This window comes from Perca flavescens, chromosome 17 (assembly GCF_004354835.1).
Source record: "Perca flavescens isolate YP-PL-M2 chromosome 17, PFLA_1.0, whole genome shotgun sequence".
Taxonomy (NCBI): domain Eukaryota; kingdom Metazoa; phylum Chordata; class Actinopteri; order Perciformes; family Percidae; genus Perca; species Perca flavescens.
Window position 1 is genome coordinate 7,027,723 of NC_041347.1, and position 16,308 is coordinate 7,044,030.

At 38.4% G+C, this 16,308-nt stretch overlaps 1 protein-coding gene across 1 annotated transcript in view; it reads right to left on the reverse strand.

The window, feature by feature from the left end:
- The window catches only part of hnrnpll (heterogeneous nuclear ribonucleoprotein L like), an 83,458-nt gene extending 70,387 nt beyond the window's left edge, over window positions 1–13,071 (reverse strand). The window contains exon 1 of the mRNA XM_028603729.1: window positions 12,625–13,071. Coding sequence (XP_028459530.1) covers window positions 12,625–12,858 — 234 coding nt within the window. The 5' untranslated portion in view covers window positions 12,859–13,071. The remainder of the gene's footprint in view (window positions 1–12,624) is intronic.
- Window positions 13,072–16,308: the final 3,237 nt, after the last annotated feature.

The window sequence follows — 16,308 nt, forward strand, 5'->3', positions numbered from 1 at the left end:
CCTGGTGACTGACTGACAGGCTGAGGTTGTAAGGCAAGGCAACTTTACCATCTACAGCACTTTTCAGCAACAAAGCAATTCAATTCCATTCCTTTGCACTTAAGTTAGTTCTCCATTAGTCCAATGTTGACAACAGGGCAGTCACCAAGTTCAGTGTGTCATTATGCAGTTTGCACTAAAAAGTTTTTGTTGTTTACATTCCTTTGCATTTTAGTTAGTTCAATATTCGCCTGTACACAATGTCATGTGTTTATTTATTATTTATATTATTAGTGAGCAGTGTTACCAGAATTGTTTTGTTTTGATTTACAATTTAGGTGGAAAATAAAAGTTTTGTGTTTAATGTATTTTTGTTGATGTTGAAATGGATTTTAAAACCTATGGTATCGGAAAAAGTATTGCTAAGAAACTGAGGTATCGAAATTGGCACCGGATCAAAAAATTTTGAACAATGCCCAGCCCTATTCAGGCAAAAAACATACCACATCATTTTGAGAAATTGACTTTTTTATTTTAAGTCTGCACAAAGAAACCAGGCATACATTTTCATTATTTTATCTAGTTAGCCAATGTTAGCCCTGCAAGTAATGGTCAATTAAAGTGATTTTCCATCCCCTTTTTAAATAATAGTTGTAAGCCTTTGCATTTTATTTATTAATTAATCTTATATGTAATGGACAACAATGGAATGGCCAGCGTAGAGCAGTTTTACCGCGGAGCATCTGTAGGCAGCTTTAGGTGCTATTATTGGCTGTGGTTTAGCATCAGAAGCTTTTTTATTTATATAATGGTCACATACACTCCTCTTCTCTCCTCACATGCACTTTTGAAATATATTCTTCCACCCCTGCAAATCCTGAGCTACCTGCAGCGTCAGGTTGTCCTGTCCCCTCAACCTCAGACAACCCCAGAAAAGCAGCATCAGTTTCCGCTGTCCCCTCCACCTCAGCACATCCTGGCAATATGACAAAGGGCTGCACCAATACACCAGTGGTGTAGGCAGAAATAGTGTTTTGGGTGGGCTAGTTCAACTGTTTTTTTCCCCAGAAAAAAAGCAACTTAAACTCAGAAGTAGAAAAAAGGACAAACATAGACAAACTGACTGAGTGAGTGACACTTTTACTTTGCAAAATGCTGCATTACAAAGGCAATACCAGCAACACACTGTCTGCTCAACCAACAAAGCTCAGTCTTTAAAGGCTGTACACAACAGTATAGAAATAACCTGTCTTTCATAACCTATTCAGCCTAAAATATATTTGCACCGGCAGAATCAGCAGCAACGGCTCTACAGTGCACAGCATTTTATTGCACAATGTGGCAACATGACATGAATCCAAAGAGGTGTCAACCAACTGCATGACCACATGTTCTACATGAAGATGACAACTACATGTTTACACAAATCAGCAGTAAAAGGAAATCATAAATGAAAACACCCAGCCAAGCATTGTTTGAATTAAAAAAAGATATATTTTAAAGTATCCCGCACAGCTTCAGTTCTTAGATAGTGTATCGGCTGCACGGCAGTGACAAGGATCAAAGAGGCATCCGGCACTCACAGATCAGTAATCTTTTTATTTAATGTGGGCAACGCGTTTCAGCTAAAAGCTGTCATCATCAGCATTCATGATTTCTTCTTAAATAAGAAGATCACTTATCAGTGAGTAGCGGACGTTTGGTTTTCTTTGAATTAGGAAAGAACAACACACTCAAACAAACTCTCTCTCGCAAATAGGCTGTCAGCTCCACTGGGGAAATGTCATTTTACAGAAAAGCGCTTCCTTTATCACACTGTATTCCAGCCAAGAAAACGGTCTTTGAACCACTTTGAAGGGACTCGAATCCTTTACGTATATAACATTAAAGAACTTTGTTTTACCATTGCTGTTGCAGTCACTTTACATCTAGCTGTCAGCTCAGAGAGTCTGCCTGTCGGAACCAAAACAACCAATTATGTTTCAGAGTAGGGCTGCACTATCTATATCTATATATGAAATGCCAAAAAACCAGAGTGTCACTGTTTGTTTTTTTCTCTCTCAACTTTCTGTTACTGTTTTGGTGTGGGGTGGAGGGGTTTGAGTTGAGGGGGCAAGGAGAGCGTGATTCACATGTATGTGTAATATATATATATATATATATATATATATATATATATATATATATATATATATATATATATATATAATCACACATACATGTATACTCAAACCCCTCCACCCCACACCAAAACAGTAACAGAAAGTTGAGAGAGAAAAAAACAAACAGTGACACTCTGGTTTTTTGGCATTTCTTTAAACCAATCACAATCGTCTTGGGTGGTGCTAAGCTCCGCACGGAGCCACGGTGCCTCTGCTAAATAGCCTCAGGAAGGAACTTGTTTTGGTGGAACATGTGTACGTTCAAAAGTAGTTTTAGTCATGCAACAGAAAACTCAGATTGGACTGATAGTCTAGCTAGCTGTCTGGATTTACCCTGCAGAAATCTGAGGAGCAGTTAACCATAGTCCTCACAAATCCACCGGAGGTTAGAACGCCAACACAGAGACAGAGGAAGGGGACGGACATCCGCCGGAATTTTCCGGCGGCCCCTGAACAATCCTTAGGGGTGCACAATATATCGATCCGAAAACGGAAGTTAGAGGGAACTGAAATCGCCGCACGGGAGGCTAGTTAACAAACACTTGGCATTAGCGTTAGCTAGTTAGCGCTACACCTGACAGCAGGTAACGTTAGCCTACCATTAGCTAGCAGTTAACCAAGCATTTTAACCGAGTAAAAAATGAGGTTAAAATGCTGACAGCTAAACGGTGAAGAGTGTGTCTGTATTTCACTTGAGAGAACTGTAACACCAGACTGTAGCTGCCGTTGTCTGAAAAACAGCACAGACTGAGACTCGCCAACTTCGTGCTGCATTCAAAGAAATTGTAAAATAGGCTTTCCTTTACAGTGTTTGGCCCATTGACATATACAGGGCTTGACATTAACTTTTTGAGGCACTTGTCCTTTGGACAAGTACATTTACGTTTCACTTGTCCATGAACAAAAGTCACTTGTCCGGGTAAAGATTAATCATTTTATAATTTTTTGTGTGTTTTGCTAATGCAGAATTTGAAGAAACCATTGAAAGCATCCAAACTCTATCAACATTAATACAATTCAGTTTAAACAGTAGAAACAAACGTGTCCCAAGAATAGATTTCCCCTTCAACAAGAAAAAAGGATCTCCAGACTCATAATACAAAGTTATACTTTGCACGCCGGTGTGCAGAAGTTAATATATTGAGATTCTAAGTGAATATTTTAAAGTTTCTCATTACTTTCAGATTCCTAGTCAATATTCTAAGTTACTATGTCAATATATTGAGATATTCTAAGTTACTAAGTCAATATATTGAGATACTGAACCAATATGTTAAGTTTCTAAGTCAATATATTACGATACTAAGCCAATATATTGAGATTAAGTCAATATTTTAGTTTCTCATTACTTTGATATTCATTGTTTATATTCTGAGATACTGAGTCAATATATTGAGATACTAATTCAGTATTTTGACAAGAGGTAGTGGTGACTTGAACTTATACTATATCTAAAATAATTTTGTAGACATAACAATGGATTTTGCCACTAAATGTTGGTGTCAAAGTGTTTTTTTTTTTCTTTCTACAATTTCACTTACCAAGGGATCCTTTAAAAAGGTGTAGCTACTTTACAGTTGATTATTACCTGATATTTAATCCGCTACAAACGAGTAGCGGAGCAGCTAGTAACGTTACGAGGCAGAGAGCCAGCCGTCAAGAGTCAAATTAACTTCATGCTTCATCTGCACAAAGCACACTTCTATCGCCACGAGTGACAGCTTTATTCTGCTCGTTTTCTGTGAACGATGTGGGGACGGCGTAACGTTAAAGCGTAGTTAGCATGCTAACGTTAGCTAACTAACACCGGCTGCCTGGCTTGCTGGTTCCGCGGTGCTTTCATGCTGTATCGCTTACAGAGAAGGAGCTGAACAGTGGGCTGGGTCTAACGTCAGCGGTCCGCTCTCCCGCTGCGGCTGGGTCTAACGTTAGTTAATGTATTTGTTTCAAATCGGTAAAGTAAAATCTGTAACATAAACGGAATGAGTGGCACATAATAACGTATATAATGCTTCATCCACACAAAGCACATTGCTATCGCCACAAGTGACTTCTGTTTTCAGCTTGTTTTCTGTGAACGATGTGGCGAGGAGGTAACGTTAAGGTGGAGTTAGCAAGCTAACACCGGCTAGCTCGCCGTGCTTTCATGCTGCTTCCCCTTTCGGAGAATGCGCTGAACAGCGGGTTGGGTCTAACGTTAGCGGCCCGCCGACCCGCTGCCCGGGATTGTGGGGTAAAATATGTATTCGTTTCAATTCTGTAACATTGACTAAATGAGTGGCATTTTGTTTTGTTTGAGTTTTAACTTGTCCAGTGGGGCAAGTAAATTTCTCTTCCACTTGTCCTACAAAAAATCCACTTGTCCCGGACAAGCGGACAAGCCTTAATGTCGAGCCCTGGACATATATATATAAGGTTTGGCCTCGCCAGCCTCATGCTGCATTCAAAGTAATTGTAAAATACCCTTTTCCCAGCCAGTGTTTTTTTTTTTTTTTTTTTTCATTAACAGGAATTTACTGGTGAAATAAGATATTGTTATAAGTTATTGTTATTACATTTTTAATAAATCATTACATTTTAAATATATATATCATTCTTTCAATTCAGGCAACATTTTAAATGTATTGTTTTAGCACTGGGAAATATGAAATCTATTTTTTATGTGTTTTCCCATAATTTTGGTAATTTTACATATGTTTAAAAATATTGAAATTAATATCAATATCAAAATATTCATTATCTATATCGCAATATCAAATTTTTTTCAATATCGTGCACCCCTAATTTCTGTATGTGAAACTTCATTGATATAGACTATCCTAAAATACACGTATCAGGATATGTGATTTATTGTTTAGTTTTTTTACTGTGGTATCAGATTAGATATCAAGAATCATGAAATTTCACTGGTATTGGTATGGATTACTTAAAAAAATAAAAACACCATTCTACACACCGTGGTATCGACTTTGGTATCGAGTATTGTGTACTTTCAGTGATATCGGTACGATTGTGACATCCCTAGAACAGAAACCTTGTTTTTTGTAGGCTAACTAAAAAAATTAGCTTTAGCCTGGCTGGTAGCCAGCCTTAAGTCTGTCAACTCTGGGGTGAAAAATGGTCGGGAGACGTCGTGACAACGTTGCATTGATCAGGTGCTTTATTTTGTCTTTGCAGCAAACACAAAACAGTGACTACTGCAGCTTCACTACCTATAAAAAAGCATGCACTTCACTGTGTCTGCTGCACCTGCCGCTTACAGGACTCCTCCACACACATAACATAACAAACCCTGCCAGACTACGTCACATACACACGTTGCCCATATGGCCACCTGTCTTACAGGGGAAGACTCAGCAGGTAACAATCAGGGCAAAGCCCCGCTGTACCTAAGCTCATTGGTCACGATAGCTTCACCCACCCCGCAGCCTTCGCTCAAGCAGATACATCTCCTTGGTCACGCCAAAAGCCCACACCTCCTTTGGCCGCCACTCCTTCCAGTTCTCGGCTGCAAATAACTGGAATGAACTACAAAAAAACCTGAAACTCAAAACCCTTATCCCACTAACTGCCTTTAAAGTACTTCTGTCTGAGCTCCTGTCCGATCACTGCACGTGCTAACTGTTCTCCATCATTCATGCTTTGCACACCCTTATTCCATTATCTCTGTCATGCCCCACTGCATAGTTGCACAGATGCACCTCTTAAACTGCACTACTATCATATTTGTTTACGCTCTTTTGCACTATTCCATTTGCCCTGGCTTGCTCAACTGTTATTCTTCCCACCACTGGGTCAAACAATTTTTGCACATCTACTGATCTGCCTCATTAACTAGACCACAATTTGCACTAACTGTATATTGACTCTTTACTACATTTCAACATGTATATTGACTGTCTATTCATTTATATTGTGTTATTACCATAACACTTTCGCATATACATTGACTTACTTACAACTCACTTTGCGCCAGCTTTGAAATGCCTACTTAATCTGTAGTTATGTAGCCTATTGTATTCTGTTTTCTTGCACTATACTGAATGTGAAACTGTATGTTGTCTTGCATGTTTATGCTCTATTCTTGGCCAGGTCGGCGTTGCAAATGAGATGGGCCAGTGACACCCAGGCCCATTACTGGCCACAAGATTGCAATAGACCCTCTGTTAAAAGTGATAAGTTAAGAACAGAGTTTGTTCACAGAGGACAATCCTAGTGGGAATTTAGTAAAGATACAGTAGGTTTCAGTTTTTTTTTATGCCACTAATACTTTAGCTACTTATTTATAACATAAATCACAATGTACAAGAAAGCATCCAACCCAAACATCACTGAAGAGACAACAAGATCAGATCTGTGTGGAGTGATAAGGAGGATGTATTGTTTCTTGCGACATACGGCCAGCAAAACGGTGCCATAAAAAGGAAAATGCCAAGAGCAAGACAAGGTACAGCGATGGAAGAGGAAATGGAGGAGATCAAAAAATCCCTGAGCTTTATGACCGAGGAGAACAAACAAAACTTGTTGAACAATTGGCCGAGGTTAAACAACTTCAAACGCTTACCAAGGAAAAGGACAAGAAAATTGAGGACTTGGAAAAAAGGATCAACGACTTGGAACACTACACGCAGATGGAAGATGTGATTAGAACTGGAGACCAAACACCAAACTAACGCAAGAGCATCGTCCGACACAAACAAAGGTGAGGACGCACCAGTCCAAGAGTTACAATCTTTGGAACAACAAGTCATTCAGTTTTTTGAAAGACAAAGCATGTCAATTGACAGCAAAAACATCTTGCCCTGTCCCACTCTTCACATGAAGGACAGTAGGCCTAAAGCTAAGGCCATAATAGTTTGCTTTGTGACTCGGAAAAGTAAGATTGAGTTATTAAGACAGGCAAAAAAAAGCTGTCTGGACCTGGTCTGTACACCTGAGCAAAAAGAACGCGGATATATGCCTGTAGGGGTGCACAATTAAAAAAAATTTAACAATTCAATATCGATTTTTAGGCTCAAGATTCGATTCAAAATCGATTTTCAATTCAAAAACGATACACAGTATGTAAATGTAGATACTTTTCCCATGTGATTACAGTAGACATACCATTTAAAAGAAAAGAAACAACAAATTAAATGTAGTTTGATATTTAAAAAAATGTAACTAAAACTGCGAAGTGCCAAGCTTTGGCCAGCTTTCAAATACATTTAATTCAAGTATAAAATAAAACCGTTACATAAAAAGAGCTTTTACATTTAGGTTTTAAGTGCTGTACTCAGATCAAACAAAAGATACTGCTAAATGTGGTTGTAGGAGTACTTCAGCTACCAGGTTGACTGGCTGGAATGTGTAAATTATTTTGCAGAAACAGAAGCTGGTCTAAGTGTTTTGGAGTGAGCATGCTCTGCTGTGTAGTTACGATGTCTCCGGCAGTTGAGAACACTCTCTCTAACGCAACGCTAGTACCAGGGATGCATAAATAGCGCTTAGCTAACTTAGCCAGGAGGGGAAAGACAGATCTCTGGGTGATGGTGTACAATGGGAGTTCCCCAGTGGTGTTTCCAAAATACTTAACTTTCGCTTTGCAAAGCCTGCATATAGCAGGTTTCCTATCAAGTTCCGTCTTCCCCTTGAGGTTATAAAAGCCAAAATGTGTCCAAACTCTCGCCTTCAATGAAGATGGAGCGTTCTCTTAATACATCCCTGGGATGGAGCAGGCTGAATAATTCATTATTTCTGTGAAGTTTTCCATTGTTTGCGCCGACTAAACTACTTCTGCTGCAATCGTTCTTTTGATTATAACAAGTGCCTAGGCGTCAGTGTGAATTTGATGCTGAGGCTGAATATCGATATACGATATATATCCGGATATTTTTTCCGCAAAGTGAGAGCAAATGTTCAATCAAAGTCAAAGCCAAATATGACATGTCACATGTAGTTTCATAGAAACTGGCTATTTCAGTGAACAGTTGCAAAATCAAATGAATAAATAATAAACAGGTTTCTTCACCTGGTTCAATGCTCAGCTGTTCAAATAACAATAAAATGTAAACATAAATACTGTATAACAACAGGAGTACCTTTTATGAAATCAAAGCTCCATAAGGTTTGTTTTAGTTTTTTCCAACGTTTTAAATTGTTACATTTTTCTTCTACACATTTTCAGCACTTATTTCTACGTCCCATATTTTCTAATATAGGGCTGGGCGATATAGAGAAAATCAGATATCATGATATTCTTGACCAAATACGTTGATATCGATATTGCGGCGATATATTCTAGAGTTGACAGTTGGTGCTCTCGCAAAATATCTTCACACTTAGATTTTAGATAAATAATCATTAATAATAGAACAGCTACAACAGTCTGGTAAGTTCAGAAAAGTACATCACTTCACTGTAATGCAGCCTTTAAAACCAGGAAAAGACACTTATGTCATATCACGATATTACGATATCCAAAATCTAAGACGATATCTAGTCTCATATCACGATATCGATATAATATCGATATATCGCCCAGCCCTAGGTCATGGTGAGGGAAATGAAAGACCTGGATCTGTACAGACAATGACACAAACGGACACAGAACATTCAATTTGCTACATGGAAGAGTTATCAATGACATCAGATGGGGTTGTGAATGGATCTGCATTATGACAAGTCTATGACATTGTGGAAACGACGAAAACATTTTTAACTGCACTGCTGAATGGCGACAACGATGACACCTGACCTCCATTTAATGACATGGAAGGATACGACCTTGGTGAATTTGGATCACCTAACTATGTGAGTAGTATTTCACATGCACATGAAAACTGTCACACATACACATACACTTTAAAAGTAGAAGCCTGTATAGCAACTAATTTAAAATGAATGACTATTTGAAACAATTCTCAGTGTTTAGTGTAATTTTAGTATCAGAGACTTGGTTTACAACTCAAAAAGAAGCGGATGTAGAACTGCAGGGCTATGAGCTATTTTCAACTAACAGAGAAAACAAAAATGGAGGTGGTGTTGCGCTATTTGTGAACAACAAATTTGAGTTTAAAAAAGTAAGGGAAATGTCAACAAAATTGGAATGTGTTACTGTAGAAATAGAGGTGGAGAAAACAAAGAATATATGAATAAGCTGCATCTATACCTGGAACTTGTCTTGTTACCTTTAATGAAAAGATGGTTGACATGTATGATAAAAGACATAAAGATGATCATATGTGGAGACTTTAATGTAGATTTGTTAAATCTAAAGGAGCACAAACCCAGCAGAGATTTTATCGACACAATGTATAGTATAATAGTATTATTATTATTAATAGTCTATTACCTACAATCTTTAAGCCAACTAGACAACTGATAAGGAAACTTTAATTGATAACATCTTTACCAATGATATTGGAAATAGAGTACTTGTGGATTGCTTATCAATGATATAAGTGGCCATCTTCCTGTGTTTGCAACCCTGCAAACTTTTTCAAAAGAAAATACACATAGAAACTCCAAAATTGCTTGATTGCTTGATTCGGAAAAAAAGACCTGACACCATAAAGGCCCTTAAGGAGGGGTTAAGGCAGCAGAGTTGGACAGAGGTCTATTTAAATCATGATCCAAATAAAGCTATGATGAATTCATGTCTACATTTACCCCTCTCTATGACAAAAATTGCCCTTTACAACCACTAAGGACAATTAAATATGAAGACAAACCCTGGATTACTAGGGGACTAGAAAATGCTTGTAAAAAAATGTAGTGTACAAGCAGTTTCTACAATTTAGAACAAAGGAAGCAGAACATAAATATAAGAAATATAAAAATAAATTGACTAGCATATTGAGAATAAATAAAAAGAATTATTTCAATAAACAATTAGTACAGTACAGAAACGACACACGGGGCACATGGAAGGTGCTAAACAACATAATCAAAAAAGGTACTGGGAAATCAGATTATCCAGACCACTTTCATAAAAACAACCGATCACTAATAACAGACACAAAGGAGACTGCTAATAAATTCAATGACCATTTTGTGAATGTTGGCTATAATTTAGTAAAAGAAAGTGTTGATCCAGTAATAACAGAGGATATAAATTAAAAATATTGTTAAAATAAATTCAAATACCATTTTTTTTGAGGAGAATTGACGATATATAGTTAATTGATGTGGCAAATAAGTTCAAGAATAAGAAATCCACCGACAGAAATTGTATTGACATGGCTTTAGTTAAAAACATTGTACATAGTATAGCGAAACCCCTGACTCATATCTTTGATCAATCATTAAAAATTTTCCAAATCAAATGAAAATTGCAAAGGTCATTCCGATGTACAAAAATAGAGATAAGCACTCTTTCTCAAACTATAGACCAATTTCTCTCCTTCCACAGTTCTAAAAAATATTAGAAAAGCTTTTTTTCCATAGATTCGATCATTTCATAGAAAAACACAATCTCTTGAGCGAACGTCAATATGGCTTCAGATCAAACCGGTTCACTACAATGTCAGTGATGGAGCTAATAGAACAAATATCTACAGCTATGGATAATAAGGAATTCACTGAAGGCGTTTTCATAGATCTAAAAAAGACTTTGATACAATTAACCATAAACTATTAATGACCAAACTGGAAAAATGTAGGATTAGGTGAGTAGCACACCAATGGCTCAGTAGTTACCTGGAAATATGTCCAATTAAACAAGAAATCAGATTTATTGAGGTGGGGTCCCACAAGGATCAGTGCTGGGTCCAAAGCTGTTTCTATTGTACATAAAAATATTTTTTGTTTTTGCTGATGACACCAATTGTTTTGTTATATAAATCACAGAATATGCTGGAAATCACATGTTAATCATATTAAAACCAAAATATCAAAGTCCATAGCAATTCTGAACAAAACCAAAAATATTCTTAATACAAATTCATAACATATATTATATCTCTCATACTGCCATATGTAACTTATGGTATGGAAATTTTGGGGAAACATTTTCTTACTTCAAAAGAGAGCAATCAGAATCATAAATAGGGCTAATTATCAAAATCAGTTATTTATAAACTTACAGGTACTTAAATTTAGTGAACTTGTCGACCTTACAATAGCATCACTAATGTACAAAGTATATAATAGCATGTTGCCAGACTGTATCTAGAGGCTGTTTCAAATAAGAGAATGTCAATATGAACTGAGGGGAAGCTGTATTTTCACTCAACCAAATAGCAGAACAAATGTAAATCAAAGATGTGTTTCGGTGTACGGAGTTAAACTGTGGAATGAATCAGAAATTGACGTGAAAATGTGTAACACAATCGACCAATTAAAAAAAGTATTTAAACATAAGCTGATAAACAAATATAAAACAGAAGTGTGAATACCAGAAGGTACATAAAATGTATGGGATTTTTTGTGTTGTACTGGGTTATATAATGTATAGGCCTACTTAGTTTCTGTAACTTTCATCTTCGTATTTTAATTTTTTTAGTATTGTTGTTTTTTGTTTGTTTGTTTTCTTGTCTGTTCATTTTTTTGTTTTGTTTGTGGAAGTAAAAGCAACAATGTTATGTTTTGTTTGTTGCTTGTTATCAGTGCATTAACTGCCTGGGTTACAGATGGCCGAAAAAAAATATAAAGTGAACAATAAATAAATAAATAACATTTATAAATCTTTCTGTTTGCACTGGTTTTCATTATGTTGTATAAATATGTAAAAAATACCTTATTTATAATGTATAATTCATTCAATGTCACTTGCTTCTTTTATACTGTTTTGTGTGTTTTAATCTTTTTTAAATAAGTCTTGAGAAAAGAATATACCGCACACTGTTCAAATGTATTCATTTGACTAATGTTTGTGTCCGTCTGGACCTTCGTCAAGAGTGTTTTGTTATATTTCTAAAATAAAAACGACCTCAAATACATAAAGGTGCGCAGTTTTCTTTGTAAGTGTATGAACACAATAATTGGTGGGGGAATTGGCTGCGATGCAAGGGGCACCCGCTAAAATCACGACTAGGGCACCAAATTGGTCAGAGCCGGCCCTGATTGGTAACTGCAGTGTAAAAAAATCAGGGAGAGTAACTTTAATTCCAAATAATTGAGCTAAAACTTGACTAAATAGATAGGAAAATATATTTAAGTAGAGTATAGCCTAATACATAGGCTAGTCCATCATTTGCTTCTATATTTATCAGTGTATAAATAATAATAAGTCTCATATTAGTTAATAGTTGAAGTTTAAATGCATCGTTGCATGTTACTTGCCATTCAATTCTAGCCTGGATTGCCAGCCTACATCCAGTTAGAGGTGTTCATCACTGACATAAGTGACCTGTAGTGTGTGACAGGAGATGCTCACCCAATGACAGAAAAACAGGCAGCAAACACACGCACGCACGCACGCACGCACGCACGCACGCGGATGTCTGCTGTGATGCTGTCCTGCAGGGTAACGTTAGAACATATTTTTTTTTGCCCTCCTTACCTTCCGTGCTGCTCCGTATTGGCTGGCGCTCCACCTGGTGCGGTTATCCACCGCTGACTCTACGTTACCGGGCAGCGAGCCGGAGTCCGAATCCTCCCCCTCCTCCAATTCCTCTTCCCCTTCCTCTCTCTCCTCCGCCTCCGTCTCCCTCTCCCTCTCCTCCGTTTTTAGCCGCTTTGCCGCTCTTCCGTACTCCCCTTCCTCGCGCTGGCCGGCTCCTTCTGCCGTCGACATGCTTGCGGCTGCGGCGGACCTGTCAAAGAGCGGGTCTAGAGCTGGTCAAACTGACACGTTCATGTCAACAGCTATCCCGTAGTGGAACCTCGTTAAGCAGTCTCCGGGTATCTGTCTGTCTCCTTATATTTGTGCCCCCTTTCCCCGTTTCGCGGATCCACTCTCGGTCCCTGTCTGTCTCTTTATCACTCTCGAACACCAGTGATTTTCTGTGTGGAGGTGTGAGTGGACTGGACAGATCCCGCCCCGTGCTGTTCTCTTATTGGTCAGTCGGCTCCTGCGCCTTAGAGATACGGCGTGTGATTGGCCGGTTTCGATGCGTCAACAGACAGCTCTCCATGCTCTGCAGAGGAGTGCGCAGAGGAGCAAAGAGGGGAATGGTGGGCTAGATAAAAACAGAAAAGAAGACAGTCTCAAAAAAAATGCAGAGCATAGGAAGAGAGAGAGAGAGAGAGAGAGAGAGAGAGTCAGTATGAGCGGATATTTGCTGCATCATTAAACAAGAAATCAATTGGCCGTATAGGCACTAACCTTCCTGAAAGCTCTTTGAACATTGCAGATTACAACGTCCCCAACAAAGGTCAAGCCAAGTGTGTAAGGTAGCTGTACGATGGTGCTTTGATTGATCATACACAGCCATCTCTAAAAATGAGGGGAATTTGGCTGATGGTATAGGCTAATTATCAATGTGAATTTCTAAGCTTATTATTCTTATGATGTGGGGGAAAGTACAGCAGAACAATAGCCATTTTGAACAATAAAAAATTGCCATTTTGAATTGCCCTCCCATAAAATTTGGGGGATGTATGGACAATTCAAAATGCCAAAATTAAAGAAAATCAAACAAAACAAAGTGAAATACAATACACATTGTTATATGTATTCCCTTAAAGGTCCAATATGTAATATTTGTACTGTAATAAATCCAAAAATGACACCAATGCCTCATCAGATATTAAGGAAACATGTTAAACTGAAATACTATCTTTTCTGACAACAATGCTAATTTCAGTATTTTTTCTTTTTGAAATTTACATTCCGTGACGGAATTTATGTTTATGTTTTGGTCTGTGTGTTGTTATCAACGGCCCAGTTTGACAGGCAGGCCGGGTTGCCAGATATACCTGTAAACATGTAAACCCAGCGCGCTACAACTGTAACGGTAGTACAGCCATGAAAGCAGCAAACAAACCAACAGGATCAACGGAGATAGATTCTACATGACATAAAAAAAAGAAAACAGCATGTTTCTAACAGTTGCGTGACCAGAGACGTAACAAACCCCTGGTAAATATTGGAGATGTATTTGAAAGATGGAGACAGCTTAGACCCCAAAAGGACGCAGAGTTGGCTTATTTTCTCCTGAACAGGTAAGCATTAGCTCCACGCTAATTTATCACAGCTACTAGGGATGGGCATTTTTTGTCATTTCAACATTTGTGTACTCACATTGAATTATATAGCTAGAGTAACCGAGTTGGTTACTCGCAAAAACAATTGAGACATAGCCAGTAAAGTGATCCCGACTGGTCCTGGCTAACGCCGCCATGCTAACCCTGCTAACTGTTAACGTTACCGGGAGGACCAGGCAAGCAGCCCATGGCTGTTTACAACGTGTAGTTCAGCGGCTGGAGCCGACAACGGTGAGTTATTTTAAGCCACGAGAGGGGGGCTGTAAATCGGAAAGAGGAGACTATGAGTTTGCAGTGTGTTTAGCGATTGTTGCCGTAATTCTAAGCCAATGAAGTGTGTTCCGTCGGCAAGGAAGTGGTATTTTTAGCGTTTCGTATTGTAATTCTAAGCCGAGGAAGTGTGCCTGACTGGCGTGTGGAGAGGACAGTGAGGTTGTTGTGTTTTTAGCGGTTCATACTGTAATTTTAAGCCGGAAAAGTGTGTCTGTCAGTTGGTTACAGAGCTCAGCGTGAGCACGGGCTTTTATGACTGTCAATATAGCCAGCATCTAACGTTAGCAACTCCGCTGTGCTGTGGAGTAATGTCTGGCTATGTGAGACTAGCATCTAACGTTAGCTACTCTGCTGTGCTGTGGAGTAATGTCTGGCTATGTGAGAAAAGCGTCCAGCTACATTGTTGTGAATGCTGCGGTCTCAGCCTGGCAACCCCCGTGAACTTCGAGTCTGGGCAGGAGGGGGCGGGGGAGACGACTCTCCAGTATTTTGAATTGGTAGTGCAGTAACTATTTTAACCGCTAGCTGCCAGTATTACACACAATATTACATATTGCACCTTTAATGTATGCATTTACACACATTTATTGTATGTGTTAAAATTAAAACATATTCTAAAAGAACAATAATTATGCTTTTTGTCTTTAATAACTAAATGAATAGTTTTTTTTTTATTGTGACATGAATTGAATGAACACAGAAAACAAAGTGAAGAGGTGTATTTAAGGCAGGCCGTAGCTAGAGTCAGGGTTGGGCTCAGCCCACCCAAACATGCGTATTATCCATCCAATCAAAAGTTAAGAAAATATGTTTATCCAACGGAAGAAATAGCACAGAAAATACCAGTAGTGTATCTTTTGATTGGGTGGGCAGCCTACAGCCCGCCTTCAAAGTATTCATATTTCAAAGATCTAGAGTGTTTATTCCCATTGCGCTCTCTGGATTACTGCTGTACGCCATTCAAAATCGGCTACTCAGTGGTGAGTTTCACCTCCGATGCCTAAGGAAATGATGTGTATCAAGTCAAATACTAAGGAATTTGTACTCTTGCATCATCAATAAGGTCCCAACGGGAACATCACTGCCTAGTATGGAAACAGTACTGAACAGGACCGCAAGCAAGGTCCTGCAAAGAATGGTTCCTTCGGCTGAACATACAATGGTCGTAGCCCTACCCTGCCTAAAGGATATTTACATCAGGTGCTGCAATTCTAAGGCTAAGAAAATCATTAAAGATCCAAATCCCCAGGTAACAGCCTTTTCTCCCTGTTCAGGTCAGAAAGAAGGTCCGATACATCAGCACTGAGAGGCTTAGAATGAGCTTTTACACTTGGGCCACTATAGAGTCCTAAATTAGGACACAATGAGCCCTACATCTAAAGGCCCTGACACACCAAGTGGCCCACATCGTCTTTGTCTTTAATTAAAAATTAGCACTGGAACTCACCAGAATTGAGTTGTCAATCTTCCTCTGTAATACCATTCAAATTTCATTTGTTATTTTTTTTAAATATTGGAAGATTTAATGCTCAAATGCAGCTTGTCCTACACTACTCAGCAGGCGCGTAGTCAGTAATGGGCCAGGGCAGCACTGGCCACCCACTTTACTCACTGGCCCGTTCAGCCAAGTTTGATCAAAATACGTCTTGTTATGAAAAATATTCAAATGTATGTAAAAAAAAGAAATAGTAACATAACTAGTTGTATGTGTTTATGGTTTAATGTGTCTTTTCTTCTGATTAAAACAAAGCTGTTTAAACCATAG